We start from the raw sequence: 20,691 nt of genomic DNA, 5'->3' as shown, positions 1-20,691 counted from the left end.
CAATGTGAACTGTGTTTAATCCCTTAAGTTTACACAAATCACAGGGGGATGATAGGGGATTAAATTTACCGTAATCTTCTTTACAAAACCATCGCCTTGTCGGTGCTACAATGGAACAGCTGTGTGTTTGTATATACATATTTTTGACAGGTTTTTACACTCTGGTGCACTTTAATGAAGAGACTCCGCCTTATTTGCTAAACTTAAGGCGGGCCAAAGAGAATGCGCATTACCTATTGGCTACCGTTTCTGGTTGAACAATGCGCAAAGCCATTCACTCCGTAAATGGTGTTTTATGTTTTCCAACAACCATTATCCATTCAACTTCAACAGTTGCGTTTCAGTATTGCAAGAAAACAGTAGTGTTTGTTTTATGAGTTCAAAAAATTCAACAAGAATGCCCAGACCTTTCTCAATAGAATCGTTACTACCACAAGCATCAACAAGTTCAAATTTACCTCTGGACTATACTAAAAATGAACTATGTGAAGGTACAGAAAATGTGTTGTTTGATGAATCTGATGAAGAATGCCAAATAGCGTCAGATGATGAACTTATTGATATTCAAAGTGATAAAGAGGGGGCAGTTTGTACAACCCCATTAGACCAAAAAGATGAAACAAGTTTCAAGTTGGAGGAGACAAAGAAGAATGAAAAACCTCCTTTTTCTTACAATGCTCTGATAATGATGGCAATTCGTAGCAGTCCTGAAAAAAGACTTACGTTGAACGGTATCTATGAATTTATTATGAAAAATTTCCCTTATTATAAGGACAATAAACAAGGCTGGCAAAATTCCATCAGACATAATTTATCTCTTAACAAGTGCTTCTTGAAAGTGCCAAGACACTATGACGACCCGGGAAAGGGGAATTATTGGATGCTGGACCCCTCTTCAGATGACGTATTTATTGGTGGGACAACGGGGAAACTTCGCCGGCGGACAACTGCCGCGTCTAGAACTCGACTAGCCGCATTAAAACGTTCATTTGGCTATCCACCATTCATGCCTGGATTTTTTCCTACCACCTCACCCTACTTACCTTCTCATATAAACTTACCGAATCCTTATCTACCAATAGTAAGTCCATCACATTTTTTGCCGCAGTCAATGACAATGTCAAATCCATTACTACCAAAGATACCCAATCCTTCGGATATGATGTTAGCTTTGCCAAGTGCCTTACCACGTTTCCAAACTTACCCCGACTTAAGGCCTGATACGGAGATGCACAATTTTAGTGTGGAAAGACTTTTAAGCCACCAAAAGAATAGCCTAGGTCCAAGAACGATACCAAGTGATTTTAATTTCAATCAATCCTCTTATGTTTTAAGTTTGTTACAAAGTTTACATCGACAGCGAATGGACTATAATGAAAAAATGGAACAAATGTTTCCAAAGAGTACGTCGGCTCCGATTTAATAACGTACATATATTTAAATGAACCCTGTGATAAACCTGCAATTGAAGTGAGTAGTTATGTTTTTCCTTTTATTTTTCATGTACAGATTTGTGTAAATAATTTGTCCGGATCAATATTAAATTGTTAACAATGCCATCATTTCTGTTTTTTGTTCAGGGATTTCGAAAGTGATTATATTTCAGATTATATCAGGGATAAAAATAACCGAGAAGATGATTTACTGAAGACATTTCAAAAACAATGAATTGCAGAAGAAAACCAATCGAATATTTTAGCGAAATATCTAATAGCCATCCCAGTGGTGTCAATTGCGGGGAGGGCTGTGCTTCATAGATCTTTCCCCTTGGATTTAAAAATGTTCTTATTCGGGGTATTTCCATTGAAAATTACTGTTTTTAGCATTTTTATTTAAAAAAGGACAAATTGTCCCCCCTTTATTTTGAAAAATAAGTTTTCCTCTTCATCCCTAAATTGGCACCACTAGCCGTCTTTAACAAAACATGTAAATAAAATAAAGATAGCCAAAACCTTTTTACGATACAAAAAAAAAAACACATTGAAGCGGGGAAACTAAAAATGATGCCAACAATAAAAAAGTCCTAATGTCATTACTTTCTGCAAGTTCAGGTAAAACTAAAAAATGAAAAATTTATACAAGTAATAAAATCATATTAGAAGCATCAGGTACAGTAGAAGTGACAGAATTATGGCTTGTGTTCCCATGATGTTTGAAAAGGTGATATGCATATTTTTTTAGAAGCTAAATTATTGAAACTCTCACTCATCAAATAAATCAAGCTTTATTGATTGGTTATTCCTTTCTTTTTAGATCCCTAAGAAATTTTGAAATTTTTCCAGAAATCGGCTATTTCGTTTCTTAATTAATAGTTTGAAATTAGAACATTGACAACAAAATTTAGTTTGGATGCCTTTTTGACAGAAAGCGCCTACAGACGCATTTATTTTGTGAGTACTTTTAGGTTTTTTGTGGCGTGGGGGAAAGCCAGTAATAAAAAAAGAAAAAAAAGCCGTTGGAAAGCTGTAAAACTCATAAAACAGGAGAGAGAGCTGGGGCTCCTAGTCGCATGGTTGGGATTGCTCATTGGCACACAGTGAAATTAAAATATTGGGGTATAAATATCTCGTTTCTATTTATGAGGTAAACTTTCCTTGATACTTGTGTATTATTGAGAACACACTCAATAAGTGAAGTTAGGCTCTTTCGTGAAACAAACTACGATGCGAAAATCCGGTTTCATAGGCACAAATACAACATTCAATTTGGTTTGCTACGCATAGTGATAGAAGATAGTGTCATCTAAGTTGTAATTTTACAATTTTCCTAATAACGTATTATATTTTCATCGTATTTTGTTTTATTTCATTAGCTTTATCAAAAGTTTGGGCTATATATTTGCACATTATATCAAATACCTCAACATTTTGATCCGGTGACTTTGGGAAACAAATGAGCGTGGGAGGGGGCCTAAGTACCTCCGATTTTTTGGGTCACTTAAAAAGGGCACTAGAAATTCTCATTTCCGTTAGAAATAGCCATTTCGCGACATTGTAGGACAACTGGGTCGATGCGATCACCCCTGGAAAAAAAAGTATAAAAAATAAATAAACATAAAAAAAGACAAATAAGTAATAAATAAACAGTGATCTGTCTTCAGGCAAAAATTCCACATTTTTGTAGATAGGAGCTTGAAACTTCTACAGTAGGGTTCTCTGATACGTTGAATTTGATGGTATAATTTTTGTTCAGATCCAGCGGCTTTTAGTTGTGTTTCCTCCTATTTTCTAAAATCAGGCAAATTTTCTGAGGTTCGTAACTCTCGATGGGTAAGGCTAAACTTGATGAAACTTATATATTTAAAATCAACATAAAAATTCGATTCCTATGATGTAACTACTTTAAATGTATACGTAACTGTAGATAAATAGATTCAAAATTGTGGGGTTTCACATATTTAAAATCAGCATAAAAAAGGTTATTTTTTCATCCAAGTTTGGTAGTTTTAAACCTTATTAGGGTAAAAGATTTATTGCTCTAGGTCCCAATGGCAGATCTAGAGCAAAATATTAGAGGAGGAGGGATGTGACAAGAGCGCCAACAATTGACCAAGTTGACAAGTTAAACAAAAACGGAATGAGGCCGCCAGAAAAATATCGGTAGGGGGGCAGTATTCAAGGCCCTGCCCTTACTAGGTTCCATTCATCTAGCTTAACAAAGTTCCAAAATTTTGTCATCCATTGGGCTTTCAAAAAAGTGTAGATATTTGATCGAATGACTGTTTATTTTACTGTTACATATATAAACATGAGGGGGAAGGGGTGTTATATAAGTCAGGCCTGTCAGTGTCAGTGGCTGTTTAATTAGGGCCTCATTAGCTATGGCTCCCGCTAGCATCACAATGAGTTGAGTGGTTCAGGTTTCTCTCCACATTTGCAAAGAGCTGATTGTTTCTATCGCCGAACGGTAAAGGCCGGGAAATATTATTTACAAAACCAACGTAACTTTTGAAAGCATTTTAGGAAAACCTTAAAAATTGGATCTGGATGGTTAGTAACCCATATTTTATAAGAAAGAAGTCAACTGAGAAATCTAGCAAAAAATATTTTCTATTAAAAACGACAACTGTTTCTTCAGAGAGCTTCAAGAAGAAATGTTACGTATTGACAGGGTAGTATTCAGGATTTTTGTTGGGGGGGGGGGGGGGGTAGAAAAACAAATCAAAAATTTGTATATATGCATTTTTGTTACGTTTTTACAAGTCGGATCAATATTTTAGAAGAGGAGGGCGGTCAAGCCCCCAACTCCCAGCCCTGGATACGGCCTTACTTATTGATGGTCAGCCATCTTTTTGCTTGCAACTCAACTTTTATTTTGTCTTTTTCGAACGATTTGTGGCAATGAAACTAACACACTAAAAACAAATTTTCATAAAAATAATGTTCATTTTCATTTTGGGCCCACATTAGGTAAGTTGAATCTATCTAAAACGTGCTCATCAGAGGTTATTATCATACAAACATTTGTATAATTTTGAAAAGGGATGAAAAATCACAAAAAAGCAGTGCAATTTTGACAAAAAATGCATCAAGCAATTCAAAATATTCGAAAGCACGTTTATTCGTTTCTTTGCACAAGGGTTTATCGTATAGAACCAGTTGTTGAAGAATATCGGGATGGGCTATTTGAACAAAATGTAAAGACTTCATTACCATTTCTAAGTAGAAATAGAGATCACGTCTTAGCAAACAGCCATTTTTTTCAAGATACTGCACCGGAAAATATTAATTTTTGCTCGGACGGGGTCAAAATGCAAAAAAGTGCGGGCAACTTCTACGATTGCAAACTGGTACTATTGTGAGACAAAATCAAAACGTCATCCAGCGTCTGGCGTTTCCTGGCATTTTTTTCAAGTCTTATAATTTTGCTTTTTTTCCTGAAACTGAAATCAGGCTCTTATTACTACACTAGTTCTGAGAATTATACTATTTGGCTTTATTTTTACACTGAAATAAATTTTAAGAAATACCATACGCTAGATGGCGGTGGTATTTTTTGTCGACACGGTGTCAGTTTCCGCTCATTTAAGTTTTCCACAAACTTCCCAAAATGCTACGGAACGAAAATTGGTACTTCCGTATTAGCCAGTACACACTCGAGAATTCTGCAAGATCAGACGATAACCGGTGTATAGCTGTCTGTATTTGGAGACAATTAGCCTAGGCTTAGTTGCAATCTACGTTGTAGGCATAATCTGGGCGGCCTGCTTTCCATAATTCTTTGTCGTAGTTGCCATAATTTTGTTTCCATACTATTATGTTTTCATTATATATTGGTATGAGTAACCTGATTTCACTTTTTGAGTTACGGAAGCCAACTTATAAGCAAACTTCTCGAGTCTGTGCTGGCTAATACGGAAGTACCCAATAATTCTACGATGTCCACTCGACCTAGAGCCACAAAAAAACTAACTGCACAATTTTCAAGGGTTAAAGACAATACTGGCTTTTATTGTTATCTTCGTTTTTTAAGTTTTAATGGGCAGTCAATTTAAAGTAAACCGTTGTCACAGAATGTCTATCCAGTAGTGTAATACAAGCTATGCAGTATTGCATGTCGCGTACCAACTATTAAGAGCAGAGCCTGAAAGATGAAAACGTGGACGAGGATAGGGGTGTCGTCTGGGGGGGAGTAGTTGGCCCCCAATAAGGTGGAGGAAGAATCATTATATAAAACATGCCCCTTGACTATCCAGATATAGAACAATCTTGCCTCCCCCCTAAATAAATATGCTGGAGATACCCGTGAGGGATGGGTACCCACAGCCTTAAAAACTGGATTTTAAGCCCAAAGTTTACAAGATGAATCCCTTTTGGTAAACATTAAAGGTGGATTTATCCCCTACTCTTCTTTTGCTTGGGGGAATATATTTTGACTAAGCGTACAATATGGCTTTTACGAGGATGAAAGCTCCACTCTTATTGCTAAAGCGGTATTTTTTAACGACAGATGCTTGCTTTTAAAGTCGAATAATTGAAAAAAAAAAATCTTAAATTAAGCGTAAAGAGTAAGAGATAGATGGGGTTAACAACTTCACTCCGATTTATAAAAATAGTATTTAAGTAAATGAAAGCGTAAAGTAAAAAGCAAATAGGCCTGAATAAACCCTACCCATTGGGCCCATTGAACATGGCTTTTCTATAATCTATTGATTTTTATAGATAATGGAAGATCCTTGGGATCCAAAAAATTATTTTTGATAAAATGTCTGTGCAGCTCAAATTTTGTTGAAGTGAAACTTTTGTTTGATCAAAATAACTTTGTTTAATTTATACATAATGGAAAATGGCATAATGGAACTTATAAAAGTTTAAACTTTTGTATTTGAAATTAATTATTTAGACTAGCTCGACTTCTTTGGAATTTCTTTTTGAAAATCGGCAACATCCTTCAGCAAAATCAAACAGTTCGTGGTAACGAACTGTAGTAAGGAGCGACACGACTCAATAGTAACTGAAACTCTAAAAAGCGGAATTTTTATAACAGTAGTTACTTCAAAAGAATCGCATTTTAATGCTGATTTTAAATATATAAGTTTCATCTAGTTTAGATTTACCTATCAACAGTCACGAGCCAGAGAAAATTTGTCTTATTTTAGGAAATAGGGGGAGACACCACTTAAATGTTATAGAATCTTAGCGAAAATCACAGCATCAGAGAACCGTACAGTGGAAGTTTCAAGCTCGTATTTACAAAAATGTGGAATTTTGTATTTTTTGCCATAAGACAGATCCCGGATGCATGTTTATTTGTTTTTTTTTTTGTTTTTTTTTCCAGGAGTGATCGTATCGACCCAGTGGTCCTATAATGTTGCGAGAGGGCTCTTCCTAACGGAAATTAAAAGTTCTAGTGCCCTTTTTAAGTGACCAAAAAATTGGAGGGCAGCTAGGCCCCCCACACGCTCATTTTTCCCAAAGTCACCGGATCAAAATTCTGAGATAGCATTTTAATCTGCATAGCCGAAAAAACTAATAACTGTGTCTTTGGGGACGACTTACTTCCCCACAGTCCCCATGGGAGGGACTGCAAGTTACAAATTTTGACCAACGTTTACATATAGTAATAGTTATTGGGAAGTGTACAGACGCTTTCAGGGGGATTGTTTTGATTGGGGGCAGGGGGTTATGGGGGGACTTTTCATGGAGGAATTTGTATTCACTGCGCATTTCAGGGGTTCACCTCCTCCTAATGCCTCGATCTTTAAGCAAAAGTAATTTTATTAATTTTAACTATTTATTCTACGGCTTTTGTGATTCAGGGGTCATTCTTAAGGAATTGGGACAAAATTTAAGTTTTAGTGTAAAGAGCGAGGTATTGACGAGAAGGTAAACCCCCTCATATAAGTAATAAAAACATACGAATATAGAAGTTAATTCGTATGTTACGCATATTTTGACTCATGAAAAACGTTCGAAAAAAGTTAAAAGTTCTAGTTGCCTTTTCAAATAACCAAAAATTTGGATGGTAACTAGGCCTACTCCCGTTCTCCTTGTTTCTTAAAATCGTCCGATCAAAACTATGAGAAAGCCATTTAGCCAAAAAAATAAATTAATTTGCATATTTCAATTTAATTATTCATATGTGAAGAGCCAGAGCCAAGACATGCATTAATCCAAAAATGTTCAGAAATAAAATAAAAAAACAAGTTTTTTAACTGAAAGTAAGGAACGACATTAAAACGAACAGAAATTACTCCATATATGAGAGGGGCTGTTCCCTCCTCAACGCCCCGCTCTTTAAGCTAAAGTTTTTTACTGTTCAAACAGTTCGTGGTAACGAACTGTAGTAAGGAGCGACCCGGCTCAATAGTAACCAAAACTCAAAAAAATGGAATTTTGATACCAATAGCTACATCAAAAAAATCGATATCGAAAAAACAAAAAATCGATAAAAATCGAAAAAACCAATAGCTACATCAAAAATTTCAAATATATAACTTTCATCGAGATTAGTCTGACCTATCAAAAGTTACGAGCCTAAGAAAATTTGCCTCATTTTAGAAAATAGGGGAAAACACCCCCTAAAAGTCATACAATCTTAACGAAAATCTCACCATCAGATTCTAGACCTTATTCTAGAAGTTTCAAGCTCCTATCTATAAAAATGTGGAATTTCGCATTTTTTGCCAGAAAACAAATCACGGATGCGTGTTTATTTGTTTTTCGTTTTTTTTCCCCAGGGGTGATCGTATCGACCCATTCGTCCTAGAATGTCGTGAAAGGGCTCATTCTAACGAAAATGAAAAGTTCTAGTACCCTTTTTAAGTGACTAAAAAATTGGAGGGCACCTAGGCCCCCTCCCACGTTGATTTTTTCCCAAAAGTCACCGGATCAAATTTCTGAGATAGCCATTTTATTCACCATAGTCAAAAAAACCTAATAACTATGTCTTTGGGGACCACTTACTACCCCGCAGTCTCCCTGGGAGGGGTTGCAAGTTACAAACTTTGACCTGTGTTTACATATAGTAATGATTACTGGGAAATGTACGGACGTTTTCAGGGGGATTTTTTTTTTGGTTTGGGAGGGAGAGTTTATGTGGGGGGGGGGGTTACGCGGGTGGATCTTTCCATGGAAAAACTTCTCATGGGGAAAGAGACTTTCAATAAAGGGGGCGCAGGATTTTTTTGCATTATTTAAAAAAAAACAAGGAAAAAATAAAATAAAAAATAAAATATGAGAAGTTTTTTCTACTGAAAGTGAGGAGCAACATTAAAACTTAAAACGAGGAGAAATTATTGCGCATATGAGGGGTTTACCTCCTCTATAATACCTCGCTCTTTACGCGAAAGTATTTTTAGTAATTTCAGCTATTTATTCTACGGCCTTTGTGATTCAAGGGTCATCCTTAAGGAATTGGGACATAATTTAAGCTTTAGTGTAAAGAGCGAGGTATCAACGAGGGGTGAACTCCCTCATATACGCAATAAAAATATACGAACATAGAAGTTCATTACGTAAGTTAATTCGTAAATTACGAATATTTTTTACTAATGAAAATGTTCGCAAACCATTAAAAGTTATAGTTGCCTTTTTAAGTAATCAAAAAATTATAGGGCAGCTAAGCTATCTCCCTCTCTCCTTTTTTCTCAAAATCTTCCGATTAAAACTATGAGAAAGCCATTTAGCCAAAAAGAAAATTAATATGCAAATTTCATTTTAATTATTTATGTGCGGAGAGCCAAGATCAAAACATGCATTAATTAAAAAAACGTCCATAAGTTAAATAAAAAAAACAAGTTTTTTAAATGAAAGTAAGGAGCGACAATAAAACTTAAAACGAACAGAAATTACTCCGTATATGAAAGGGGCTTTTCTTCCTCAACGCCCCGCTCTTTACGCTAAAGTTTTTTCCTTTTTTAAAAAGTAGAGCTAATAGAAAGAGTCAAACTTTAGCGTACAGAGGGAGGTGTTGAGGAAGAAAAGCCCCTTTCATATACGGAGTAATTTCTGTTCGTTTTAAGTTTTAACGTCGCTCCTTACTTTCATTTAAATAAACTTGTTTTTTTTATTTAATTCAAAAAGTAGAGTTGAGAGAAAGAGTCAAACAAAATTGACCCAACAATTCGATTTTAAGTTACACCCCCCCCCCTAAATTTCCTTAAGGTGGCACCACTGTTAGGTAGGTAGAGCAACATACTGAATAGAAATCCATAAAATTTTGGTGATTTATAATTAGGGAGAAACAGAGAGAGAGAGAGAGAGAGAGAGAGAGAGAGAGAGAGAGAGAGAGAGAGAGAGAGAGAGAGAGAGAGAGAGAGAGAGAGAGAGAGAGAGAGAGAGAGAGAGAGAGAGAGAGAGAGAGAGAGAAATGGTAAGGAAAAACATGTACTACTAAAGCTTTAGGAGACTGTATTGTCTTGTTAGTGTTAACAACGGATTACCGGATATAGCTAGCATTGATGATAATCGCGCTGAAATAGTCCATTAGCCTACCTTGTGTTTAGGACTATTAAAAAATAAGTCTTTAAGGAAAAAAATAGTCCCCATAAATGTGTAAAGTCCAGCCACCAAGGATTCAGGGGGTATGTAGATTTGTTGCTAAACACATTTGCTTAAACGGGAGAGCCATAAATTCATAAACAAGAGTCTAAACAAAGGGTTATATGCCAACTTTAGGCGGAAAATAAATAGAAACTGTTGCGTCATAATTTCTTCTTAATGATACTGAAAGCGGAGTTATGACTATAACTATAAAAAAATAAGTTATGACTATAACTGTAATACAAAATTATGACTATAAAAAAGTGTATTTTTGGAGTGTTTTCACTTTGAAATGTCTCTTGGAATTTCCACTTGATTCTCATTAAGACTTTGACTCATTAAGATTCTCATTATTATTTTTTTTGAATATACATAAACTAAAAATTAAATACAAATATTTTTTTTTGCAAAGCCCTACCCCAGGCCTGTTATCCAATTTATTTTATTTTTAGTGTTAGTGATCTCACATCAGCCTGGGTTCTGAGACAAATCCCACAGGTTTTTTTTTTGTTTGGAGGGAAGCTGGCGGCTTCTTCCTCCTTGATCTATGATTATGATCATTACGACTATAAAGAATTACGGCTATAAAAAATGTATTTTTGGAGTTTTTCCACTTAGAAATAGCTCTTGGAATTTCTACTTGATTCTCAATAAGATTTGCTCTTGATTTGTTCTATAATAAATTTTCATCGTTCCAGACTTTTTTCATGCCTTTATTGGTTTGAGGAAACTTCTGAACAAGTTTTTAAAATTAGTGACAATGGCATTAGACATGCAAAGATCGATTGGAGAGTTTACCAGCACCCCCCCCCCCTTACTGAGATATTTCTAAAGTTGCGGAAGGGCTATAAAAACACCAAATTTCTTTCAAAATAGCAATGAAATGATTCGATTTGACTTTGTTTTCATTAGACATTTTTTTTACATTTGTTTTTATTTGACATTCACATCTGTTTCATTTGACATTTTTCACCAAGAGAAAAATGAAAAATGAGCTATATAGTAGTCTACCATAAAGGCAAAAGTACACTAAAGAAAATTCATCTGTTTCTGTGGATCCTTGAATTACTTAGGCCTATCTTAGTTTCGACAAGAATTTGAAGATATTAAATTTTAGGTGGGGAGAACTAGGGTCGGGGGCAGTCCCCCTGCCCCATAGCAAGTTAAGCCTCTAGGAGGAGGTAAAACACGTGTCACTGTTTTGCCCTTAGGGAACTACGGGATGTAATGACTTGTAAAAAGTACCAACAGTGTAAGCATTAATAATACCATTAGTATTAATAATTTTTAATTAATTGTTATTAATTAAAAGCTGTATGTTAAGCGCTACCAAGTAGGCTATGAAGTATTACTTTAAGTAATGTTAATACTATTAAGCATAAGAAGTAATTATTATTAAGCATTATTTGTTAAAACTAATTAAACATTACTATTAAGTACTAATTATTGTTAATTAATAATAATTAATTAATTTTTGAGCACTATTAAGCATTAGGTATTACTTAAGTATTGAGTATTACTTAAGCATTTAATATTAATTAAGTATCATTAAAGTATTTTAAGTGTTATTATGCATAATACTTACAGATTTTAGTAGAATTATTAGTTATTATTAATATTAGTTTATGCCAGTATTATAGGTAGTAGTAGATGTATTAAAGCCTATTTTAATCGTTTTAATTGCTGCTAACAATATTTTGATAGCTTGCAAGAATAGAATCGTTAACTAACAAAATAACTACTAACACAGTTTGCGCAAAGATATTACTTGCCCCAAAATTAAAAACCAAATCTTCAAATGTAACTAGAGATGAATATACTACTTAAAAAATATAAAATAAATATAAAAGTATCATATAAAACTGTAACACATAAACCATCTTCTGCTCAGAAACTGCCAGATGACTAGTTTTATTGTAAGTTTTTAATTTTTAAGCTGCGTGCTCAAAGTCCATCAATAATTTTCCACAGCCATTTCGAATATTAAGGGAATCAGTAACAGTAGATAGTAAAAATTCTCGGTTAGCTCATGAAACACAATTGTTAGTAATATAGTTGCTAAAATTATTTTGTCAGGACGGCGGAAACAATTCTTTACTGCATCTTGATGACTTACTTTACATATCCTTTGCAAGTTTATGACATTGTTAATAAAGTTCTTCAGACCTATATTTAACCCAAGAATAAGGGCAGGGACGTCCATACTGGACTTCGGGTCCACCTCCACCGGAAATCCATTTTTTATTATTCCACTCCCTCCCAAAAAATGTAAATGAGTACGCGCCTGATTTAGACAATTCTGTTTTCACAAAAATAGAATGTAATTGTTTTTTTTTCTGTTTTTTTTTTTTGTCAGAATTTATCCATTTCTGCTTTCAACGGTTGCGGTGAAATGAAAAATACATTGAAAAATACATCCAGGAAAAACGGCTTTCTACTCAATTCCACGTATCTAGTTTTGTATTTTAACGGATAGAACGATTCAGTTTGACGGGAACAATGTGAAGTTTTTGCTGCAGCCGCTGAACGGGAAGAGTTTCGATTCGGGGAAAAGGTTGCTGCACAATCCGAGGGCAAGGGACTAGGACTTTTTTTCACAGCTAAATTAAAATTCTGTTTGACGCAGGGTTCACTCTGGGCAAATTTAATTCATTTACAAAATCAGAGGTTCGTATCATTAATCTCTTTTAATTCACAAAATGTTTCAAGGCTAAGAAATTAGTCAAATAATAGACAGCGATTAAAGAAAAAGAATGTTATGACTAAATTGTTTTGTTATTTTTTTTTGTCTTTTTGCGAGCCTGTTAACACAATGATACGACTTTAAATGCGGATCATGGATTTTAGTAACAATAGTTGTATAAACTAAAGAAGCCAAGTCCTATTATGTGAATAAAATCAAAGATGAAAAGAAAATGATAATGACTCTCGTTACTATAGCGATTTTCTGTCATTGTTATAGCACAAGATAAAAGTCTATTGATAGTCTGAAACTTAGTAGAATAGCTAATTATGTAATTACCAGTAAAAAATGATAAAAAAAAACAGATAAGGGCACACCCAGTCAGTCACAGTAATAATTTGTTCGGGGAGGGGGGTGGCACAAATAATATAAATTCTGAGGCCCAATATAAAAAAATAACTTTGTTTATAATTTGAACAAGAAGTACGTGAAAAAAAAAATAGAATTTCGAAAGGAATGGGCCCTAAGGCTAGTCTACGTATATACCTGTACCTAATATACCAAAAATTAAGCAAAATCAAGCGTGGGTTCATTTTATCTTGTTGATTCTTTTCTGGTAGCTTGTGATATGTTTCCATTTTTGGGAGGAGGAGATCTTAGGGCTAGATCCTAGTGGATAGAAAGCAATGCGTAAAATTAACTTTCAGAATAGAAAATATGTTTTGATCAATTTGGAACTTCAAAAATGCCAACTGCTATGTTGAATTTTTTGTCAGTTTATTTTTGTAGAATACCAAATATTAAATTTTAACTAAATTCTCCGCTCAATAAAAAATTAAAATTATGATACCAAACATATTTTTCTTAGCAGTTCTTAGGAAAACTCCCACAAAACTCCAACCCCGAGTTACATTGAAGACACAAACTTTATAACCCTTGATAACGATTTGGCGATGTAGGAAATGCTCTCAAACTGATATCTTACTGGTGGGGTAGCTTGGTTTTTTTGCCAAGTCAAGTAAAACCTTTGCTTGAATATTACGCATACCTACACAAGGGAATCCTCCCCCTCCCTATGCTGAGTCACCCCTTTCACTTCATTGTCCCTCTTTCCATCTTTTGTCCGTTTAGCCCCTGTAAATATTGCTTCGTGGCGCGTCCCCCCGCCCATTAGGATCGACAATTTAGCCCTCACGCGCAATCTACGGTGAAATTACATTTCAATTTTTGACCTGTTTTTTTTTACATCTTATACATGATGTCCATTCTCGTGAATTTGTTTATCAAAACCTTTTTTTGCCTAGAGCTTGAATAGGGTACGCTTATTTAAGGGACAGAAAGAAAGCCAAACGAATACAATTGTATTGGTTTTTATTTTTAGTTAAATATATGATATTAACTTAATCTAGGTACAAACGTAAAAGTTAATTTTAGGGAGAGATGGCCTAATTAAAAAAAAAAACACTGAAAAGACATGTTATATTAAAAAAGGAAGAGAATATAATGAAAATTATAAAATATTGAAGTTACTCCTCCCGCATCCGCCTTCCTATATTAAATTCTCGATCCTTGTGTACATAATGGTACACACTCGTGAAGTGAAGCTAGGTTAACACTAGTAAAATATACAAGAATTATGATGAAAATATAATACTTTAGATACAAATTTGACTATATATTTGTACATTAGGGTGGGTGGGGGTAATAGCGGGTCTGCATGCAAAATGTGTTGGCTGCAATTATTCTACATAGTATGAAGTAGAAATTGTTTTCTGACTTCACACTGCCTTAATACTTTACCCCCACTCCTAATGTGCAAATGTATGGTCCAATTATAAAAGTCTAATGTATTCTGTCGCCCGTCGCTTGTTTTCCTAAGGAGCGTAACATAAGTGTCTCTTAACATAGATAGATAAAACTGGTTTGTTCTCGAGTGTGTATAATTATGTACACACGTACCAAATTATATGCTTTTTGGACAATATATTACACTTTTCATCATGTTTGAGACTGTTAACCGAGAAACGAATAAAAAGAAAAAGACTCGAGTTCTTCTGGCTTAAATGTTAATCTGCCACTAGACATTAAAATAGATATAATTTGATGTGGTATAACAATGGGTGGAGCATAAATTTCAGCAGAAGTCTAAGGCCCTGAAGTTCAAGCATGCCCCCCTGGAGACTTAAATCATGGATAATTCCATAACGAAAATAAGACAGTTATAATGCCCCATTCAACTTATAATATATCGGTCATTATTGAGTCCTGTTGCGCAGCGAGGTGTGTTCAGACAATAAAATCTTAATCAACCCCTGATAAAGATCCTCACGCTAAGTGGGTAGATCAGAGTCATTCGTCTTGTCGACACCTACCGTAGGCGTCCAGCTGTCTGGAATATAGTCCGAAGCTAGTTGTATTTAACATTGAGCGAGCCTCGCACGAGGACAAAAATTTTGCCTAGGTCTGAGATTTGGCTTTTAATGAAGATATAATATTAAAGCTAAAAGTAGTTTTGCTACCAATACGGGGATGGGGGATTTTTTGGCACATCTCAGATCTCCTATTTTTCCAAATCTTTACCTTCCCAATGTTACCCCGCCCCTTATAAATTCTTTCCTGCATGCCTCTTGAGCACCGCCACGAAATGTACCAAGGGGAGGAGACAAATGCTATCAGCAGCTTTTTGAACTAAGATAAAAATGAGAATATTTATTACTTCCGTAATCAAGGCCGTATCCAGAAGGGGGAGATAGGGGTTTAGAGTCCTTCGCCCAGAAAATGCTTGTCCGACTCGCAAAAACGTAGCAAAAATTCTTACAAACAAATTTGTCATGCGTTTTATAGTATTCCTGTGTCAACCCCCGCCCACCCCGAAAAATTCCTGGAAGAAAAATCCTGGATACGGCCCCGTCCGTACTTTTATAAATATTTAATGTCTCCTTGTTTCCAGAGTGGTTTATTGCTACAGTAGCTTCCCTTTCCGGCATTTGTCATGTGCACGGAGAACTGTTGTTACGCTGCGTTTCTTAGCACATGACTGTGCTAAGCCGTTTGATATTAATTGGGTAATTAAAAAACTATTAAGAAATTAAGGAAAAAAATATAGGCATTTTTTGAAACACTATGTTTTTGTCAGATATTTTTGCAAAATTTTTCAATTCCATGAGCGAGTTAGGCTAGGTAGTTTTGAATGTTTTAAACATTAGTCAAAAATCGCTTTCAATATGTCAACTTGAAGCCTAGGCGATTTCGGAATACTCTCTACTGTTTTTCTGTTGAGTGTAAATTAATACCATCTATAGATTTTACAACTGGTTTATCTATAACTGAATTCGATTCTAAGCAAAACAAGATGAAGACCCAGTTATGGAATTTGATAGACAAATTCGGTTTCCAAAATCGAGCATGACAAGTCTGTTTTACAACTTCGAGATTTCGGCAGCATGAAAAGCCTTTTTAAAAAGATTAAAACTAAATAAAGTTTTTTCAATGGACTACGTCTATCCTGAATAATTTTTCAAGGTGGAGTGTGCGTTATTTTTATTATTAAATGAAATTTCTTTGTTTTTGTCAATTATTTTTATTTTGTATTAATTAAGCATGTGCGCAGGAATGTTTTTCGGTAACAGAGGAAAAACCGAAAAAAAAAACACAAAAAAATAGTTACTTGTTGGTAAGACCGTACCCAGGAGAGGGGTTTAGGGGGTTTGAGCCCCCCCCCCCCGAAAAAAACCCTTTTGAACAAAATCCTAGATAAAGATTTGCTTATACGTAGCAAATGTTAAATTACAGGAGGAATGGTCAGAATACAATGTTTTCAGGTAGGCACAAGAGCTAAAAAGTGATTCTCCCCTACGTCTGTGCCTCGTAGAAAGGTTTGCAAAATAATCCTTATTTAGCAGACGCAATTTTTCAAAGTAGTCTAGCGGTATTCGAATGAAGGAATAACGTAAAATCTATTGTTTGAGTTTTGGTCTCAATAATTGAAAAGTTATTTTCAAAACTAATTCTAATCGGCCTACCCAATGTGTATAGGCAGTCTTTGATTCAAAAGGCCTTTTTTTAAAAGGATTACATAAGCTATATATTACGAAGGAAGAAGTTTTTTCTGTTAGATTTTTTCTTTTTTTTCGCTAATTTCATTCATCACCTAAAATGGAGTTAGACACTAAAAAGTTTCAAAAACCTTTTTTCCTAACTTGGTGAAAGTTACGTAAAAAACATAAGGGCCTGTTAAAAGTGTTACTTATGTACTACATGTGTCTTACTGGACATTTTCTTATACAAAAAAAAGAGGAACAGAGGGAGCAAAACTAAGGACACACCAAAATAGGTTCAGTGACGCCGCTAGATCCCCCTCGACATATTCTTGGAGCATACGCAATTTTGAAAAAAAAAACTTTTATCCGTAGTTCCATCCCAGGAAAAGAAACCGATAGAGTCACTTAGACAAGCGAGTAAGCATGCATTATGTAGATTGCGTGTCTTCTCATTCAAATACGTACCTAGAACCTTTTTCCAGGGGATCTAATAACAAACAAATGGGAGGGGGTAGCAATAAAAAATGAATTTTATTCGAGAATTTGTATACGAAGGGCACAAAAAATGCAGGAAATTTAAGATTCATGGGAAACAGGCCTGTTTGCTGGCTATTTTTCTTTTAAAAAAATAAGAAAGAACGTGATTGACTTAAGAAAACACGTCAAGGACGTTAATTAATGAAATTAAAGCCAACATTCTACAATGAAGCAAGTACTCTCTCTTTATTCTTTGTGCTAAATTTGTATATATCTCATTCAGTCTGAAGAAAAGAAGCTAGGCGATTAAGTCAAACTTTGACACTTGTGTAAACAGATTATCAAGTTTCCCAAGTTGAATTGTCAACAGAGGTGACAAGGTTGAGTTTCTGTGAGAAAAACTGAAAAGTCTTTAATTTCTTTACCTAAGGTCCTTTTCTACCTGAGACAACTATTAAGTAGGATGTATTGACTGAAAATCTAATTATAATTAGCCTTCCCTCCATGAGTTTTTCGTTTTGTATGACAACTTCTTAAAGCCGCCACTTCCGGTAGGGGACAATTCTCACACTCGTCAGGGGGGTAACTTATAACAAAAAGTGTCTTCATTTATAAATAAAGGAAATATCCAACAGCGCTTATTTCATGTAAAGATAATTGTAGGCGTATGTGATGACAGCTGGGAATAAAAAAGCCAAACCACAAAATGACTAAATTTTTTATTGTTTTTTATTTCGGTCTTTTATATTATGGTAATATGAATGATAGCCTGCTGAGATTTTTTGATTTCATGAAAAGCTCTGCTCATAATTTTGCTGTTTCATGTTTTTATTATTTCTTTTGTAAGCTAAGTTTTATGATTCAGGTGCTTTTATTTTGTAGTTTTAATTGCATAACGAAAAACAATGACAAATGTTTTTTTTTTATTTTGTTTGAAATTGAGTCATTCAAACAAAAGCTGTAAATGACTTAACTGTATTGTCAGCATCAATTAGGTGGTTCATCGAAATACGAATCATTCAAACATAAAAAAAAGAATCGTCGAAACAGACTATTTATTCTATAATAAAATTATCCATGTTTAGCCCTTTCTTCAAATAATAGTTGTAAACTAATGGATTGTTTAATCATACCGTGAACACCAAACGTTTCCTACCTTTGCGTCTAAGTACCAAGAGGATTAAAATGTAACCTTTTCACTCCCTAGATAATTCTTAGGTCTATTCAAGGCCATGTCCAGGATATTGTTGGGAGGGGGGTATTTTTTGAGGGAAGGACAGAAAGCTAAAAAAATGCATCAAGAATTTGGTAATACCCATTTTTGTTACTTTTTTTACGAGTCGGACAAAAATTTCGGGTAAACTCGGTACCACCTCCCCCCCCCCGTGGATACGGCCTTGGGTCTATTCATACCTGAAAACAACGCAATATCCAGGATTTTTGTACGGGGGGGGGTACACTTTAAAAAACACATCAATAAGTTACTATTTTTACGTTTTTACGTTTTTACGAGTGGGAAAAACATTTTGAGGGGGATGGAACCTTCTAATCCCCCTCCCCTCCGATGCAGCCTTGTCTGAAAACTGAAATTTCTTAAGATTTTGCTTTTGGTCGTTTCCAAATTATGAAGCTTTTAGGGGAGTACCAAATTTTATCTTTGCTGCCAAGTTTAGCAATGAAAATAAATAAGCAAAACCAATTAGTTAAATTTGACAACGCTTTTCGGCCGTAAAAATTCAAACATTAACAACCTACTAATTATCAAAGGCAATTACAACTTCAAAGGAGCCCTAACTTTTTAGACTGTTGTATGCCATATACGTTAAACTTATTTTTTACTGATTTTTACCCATATTTCTTTTTCTATTTAATCTGACACCCACTATTCCCGCAAATTCTCAGCAACTATTCTCAGCATAGCTGAATATTTGATAGATTTTTGTTATGTTCTTAGGCTAAATATTGGTTTGTGATTTACCGTTTAAGCAGCTAAAACAATCAGATTTCACTTTCACTGTCCTTGGTACATTATTATTTTTTTCACATTTTGTAGACACATTTTGTGAACACATTTTGTGTTTTTTTGCTTTCGTGTAGTTGTGTATTTTCGCTGTGATTATGTTTACTTTCTGTTGTGTGAGCTTTATTTACAGTAAATGTAAAATCTCAAGCATCCGTTTCTGTTATCGAATAAATAACAATTTCTTTTCAACTGAAAGTAAAGAGCAGCATTAAAACTTAAAACGAACAGAAGATAACAACAGTCTTAAAGTTCTTTAAAAATACTTTTAATTCAAAATCAATAACCCCTGTGTTCTAGCATTCTTTCTTTATGGATAGTGACAAAAAGCAAACTTATGCGTGAAGAGTGAGGGTTGAGGAGTAGTCCCCCTCATATATGGAATAATTTTTACCTTAAGTTTTAATATTGCTCACTGCTTTCAGCTGATTTTTTCTTTATTTACTTTCTAAGCGTTCTTAAATCATTTCAGGAACTCCCTCTTCCCCCGTCTGAAATTTACTTTAGGGGTCACATTACCCCCAACGGCATAGCTACTGAACCTTTCAACTATGGTGAATCAAATGGCTAACTCAAAATTTGATCAAAAAGGGGGCGTGGGATGGGAGAGGCTAGCTTCCCTCCATTTCTTATGGACACTTAAAAAGGCATTAGAACTTTTAATTTCAGCTTGAATACCCCAGGGAAGAGCAGAAAAAATATCAAAAAACAAACAAATAAACACACATCAGGGATCTATCTTTTGTTAAAAAATAAAAAGATTTCGAATTTTTGTATATAGGAACTTGAACCTCTAGAGTAGGGCTGATATGCTGAATCTGTTTTTTTTTTTTTTCATTTTTAATAAATTTAATGTTTTTTTTATTTAATTTAATTTTTTTGGTTATTTTTATTTAGATTGGTTGAATTTTTGTTGGTGTTTCCCCTTCTTAATGAATTTTATATATTCGGAATCAGCATAAAAAGTGAATTCTTTCGATATAGTAATTATTATCAAAATTATTTTTTCAGATTTTCAGTTAGTATTGGCCTGAGTTGACCCTTACTTACAGCTGGTTACAACGAACTGCTTCATAAAGTTTTCATCTACCCAAAATAATTATTTTATCTGCCAAAAGTATATTTTGAACTTTTTGTACGAAATGTGAATGACACCTTCGAATGAGAGTTGATTTAATTATTTTTTTTACGATCCAGTTTTTGTCTTTTAATTTTTGATTTGTGCTATTTTGTAATTTCTCAAATTTTAAATTAGGTTTGTCTGTTTTATTTGTGGTGAAGACACGTTGACGATTATAATAGAGAGATCTGCAACTAGATTTATTCTGCAAATTCGACGCATTTTCTTAGCTCTTCTTATTATTTCTCTTTGAGTTTCTTTTAATTCTAAAATCCTATTATTTATTCCAATGAGTTTAGTATACTTCACCCTTTTTTACTGTCTATTTTAAGAACCCGCCCCTTGCCCCCCAGAAAAGAGCATAATAT

General features: G+C 34.5%; 1 protein-coding gene across 1 annotated transcript; it reads left to right on the top strand.

Moving 5' to 3' along the window:
- The first annotated feature begins 325 nt into the window (after positions 1–325).
- LOC136028876 (forkhead box protein fkh-2-like) lies at positions 326–20,366 on the top strand. Its single transcript, XM_065706818.1, has 2 exons — positions 326–1,470; positions 20,215–20,366. The coding sequence occupies exon 1, from the start codon at positions 374–376 to the stop codon at positions 1,421–1,423; it is 1,050 nt and encodes a 349-aa protein (XP_065562890.1). The 5' UTR covers positions 326–373; the 3' UTR covers positions 1,424–1,470; positions 20,215–20,366.
- The last annotated feature ends 325 nt before the right edge of the window (positions 20,367–20,691 follow it).

The sequence above is a fragment of the Artemia franciscana genome, chromosome 7 (assembly GCF_032884065.1).
Source record: "Artemia franciscana chromosome 7, ASM3288406v1, whole genome shotgun sequence".
Lineage (NCBI taxonomy): Eukaryota > Metazoa > Arthropoda > Branchiopoda > Anostraca > Artemiidae > Artemia > Artemia franciscana.
The sequence above is the reverse complement of the archived record's forward strand: the minus strand, read 5'-3'. Positions and strand labels throughout refer to the sequence as shown.

Coding starts and splice junctions, on each gene's coding strand:
- LOC136028876 (XM_065706818.1), top strand. CDS start 374: ATGAGTTCAAAAAATTCAACAAGAATGCCCAGACCTTTCTCAATAGAA.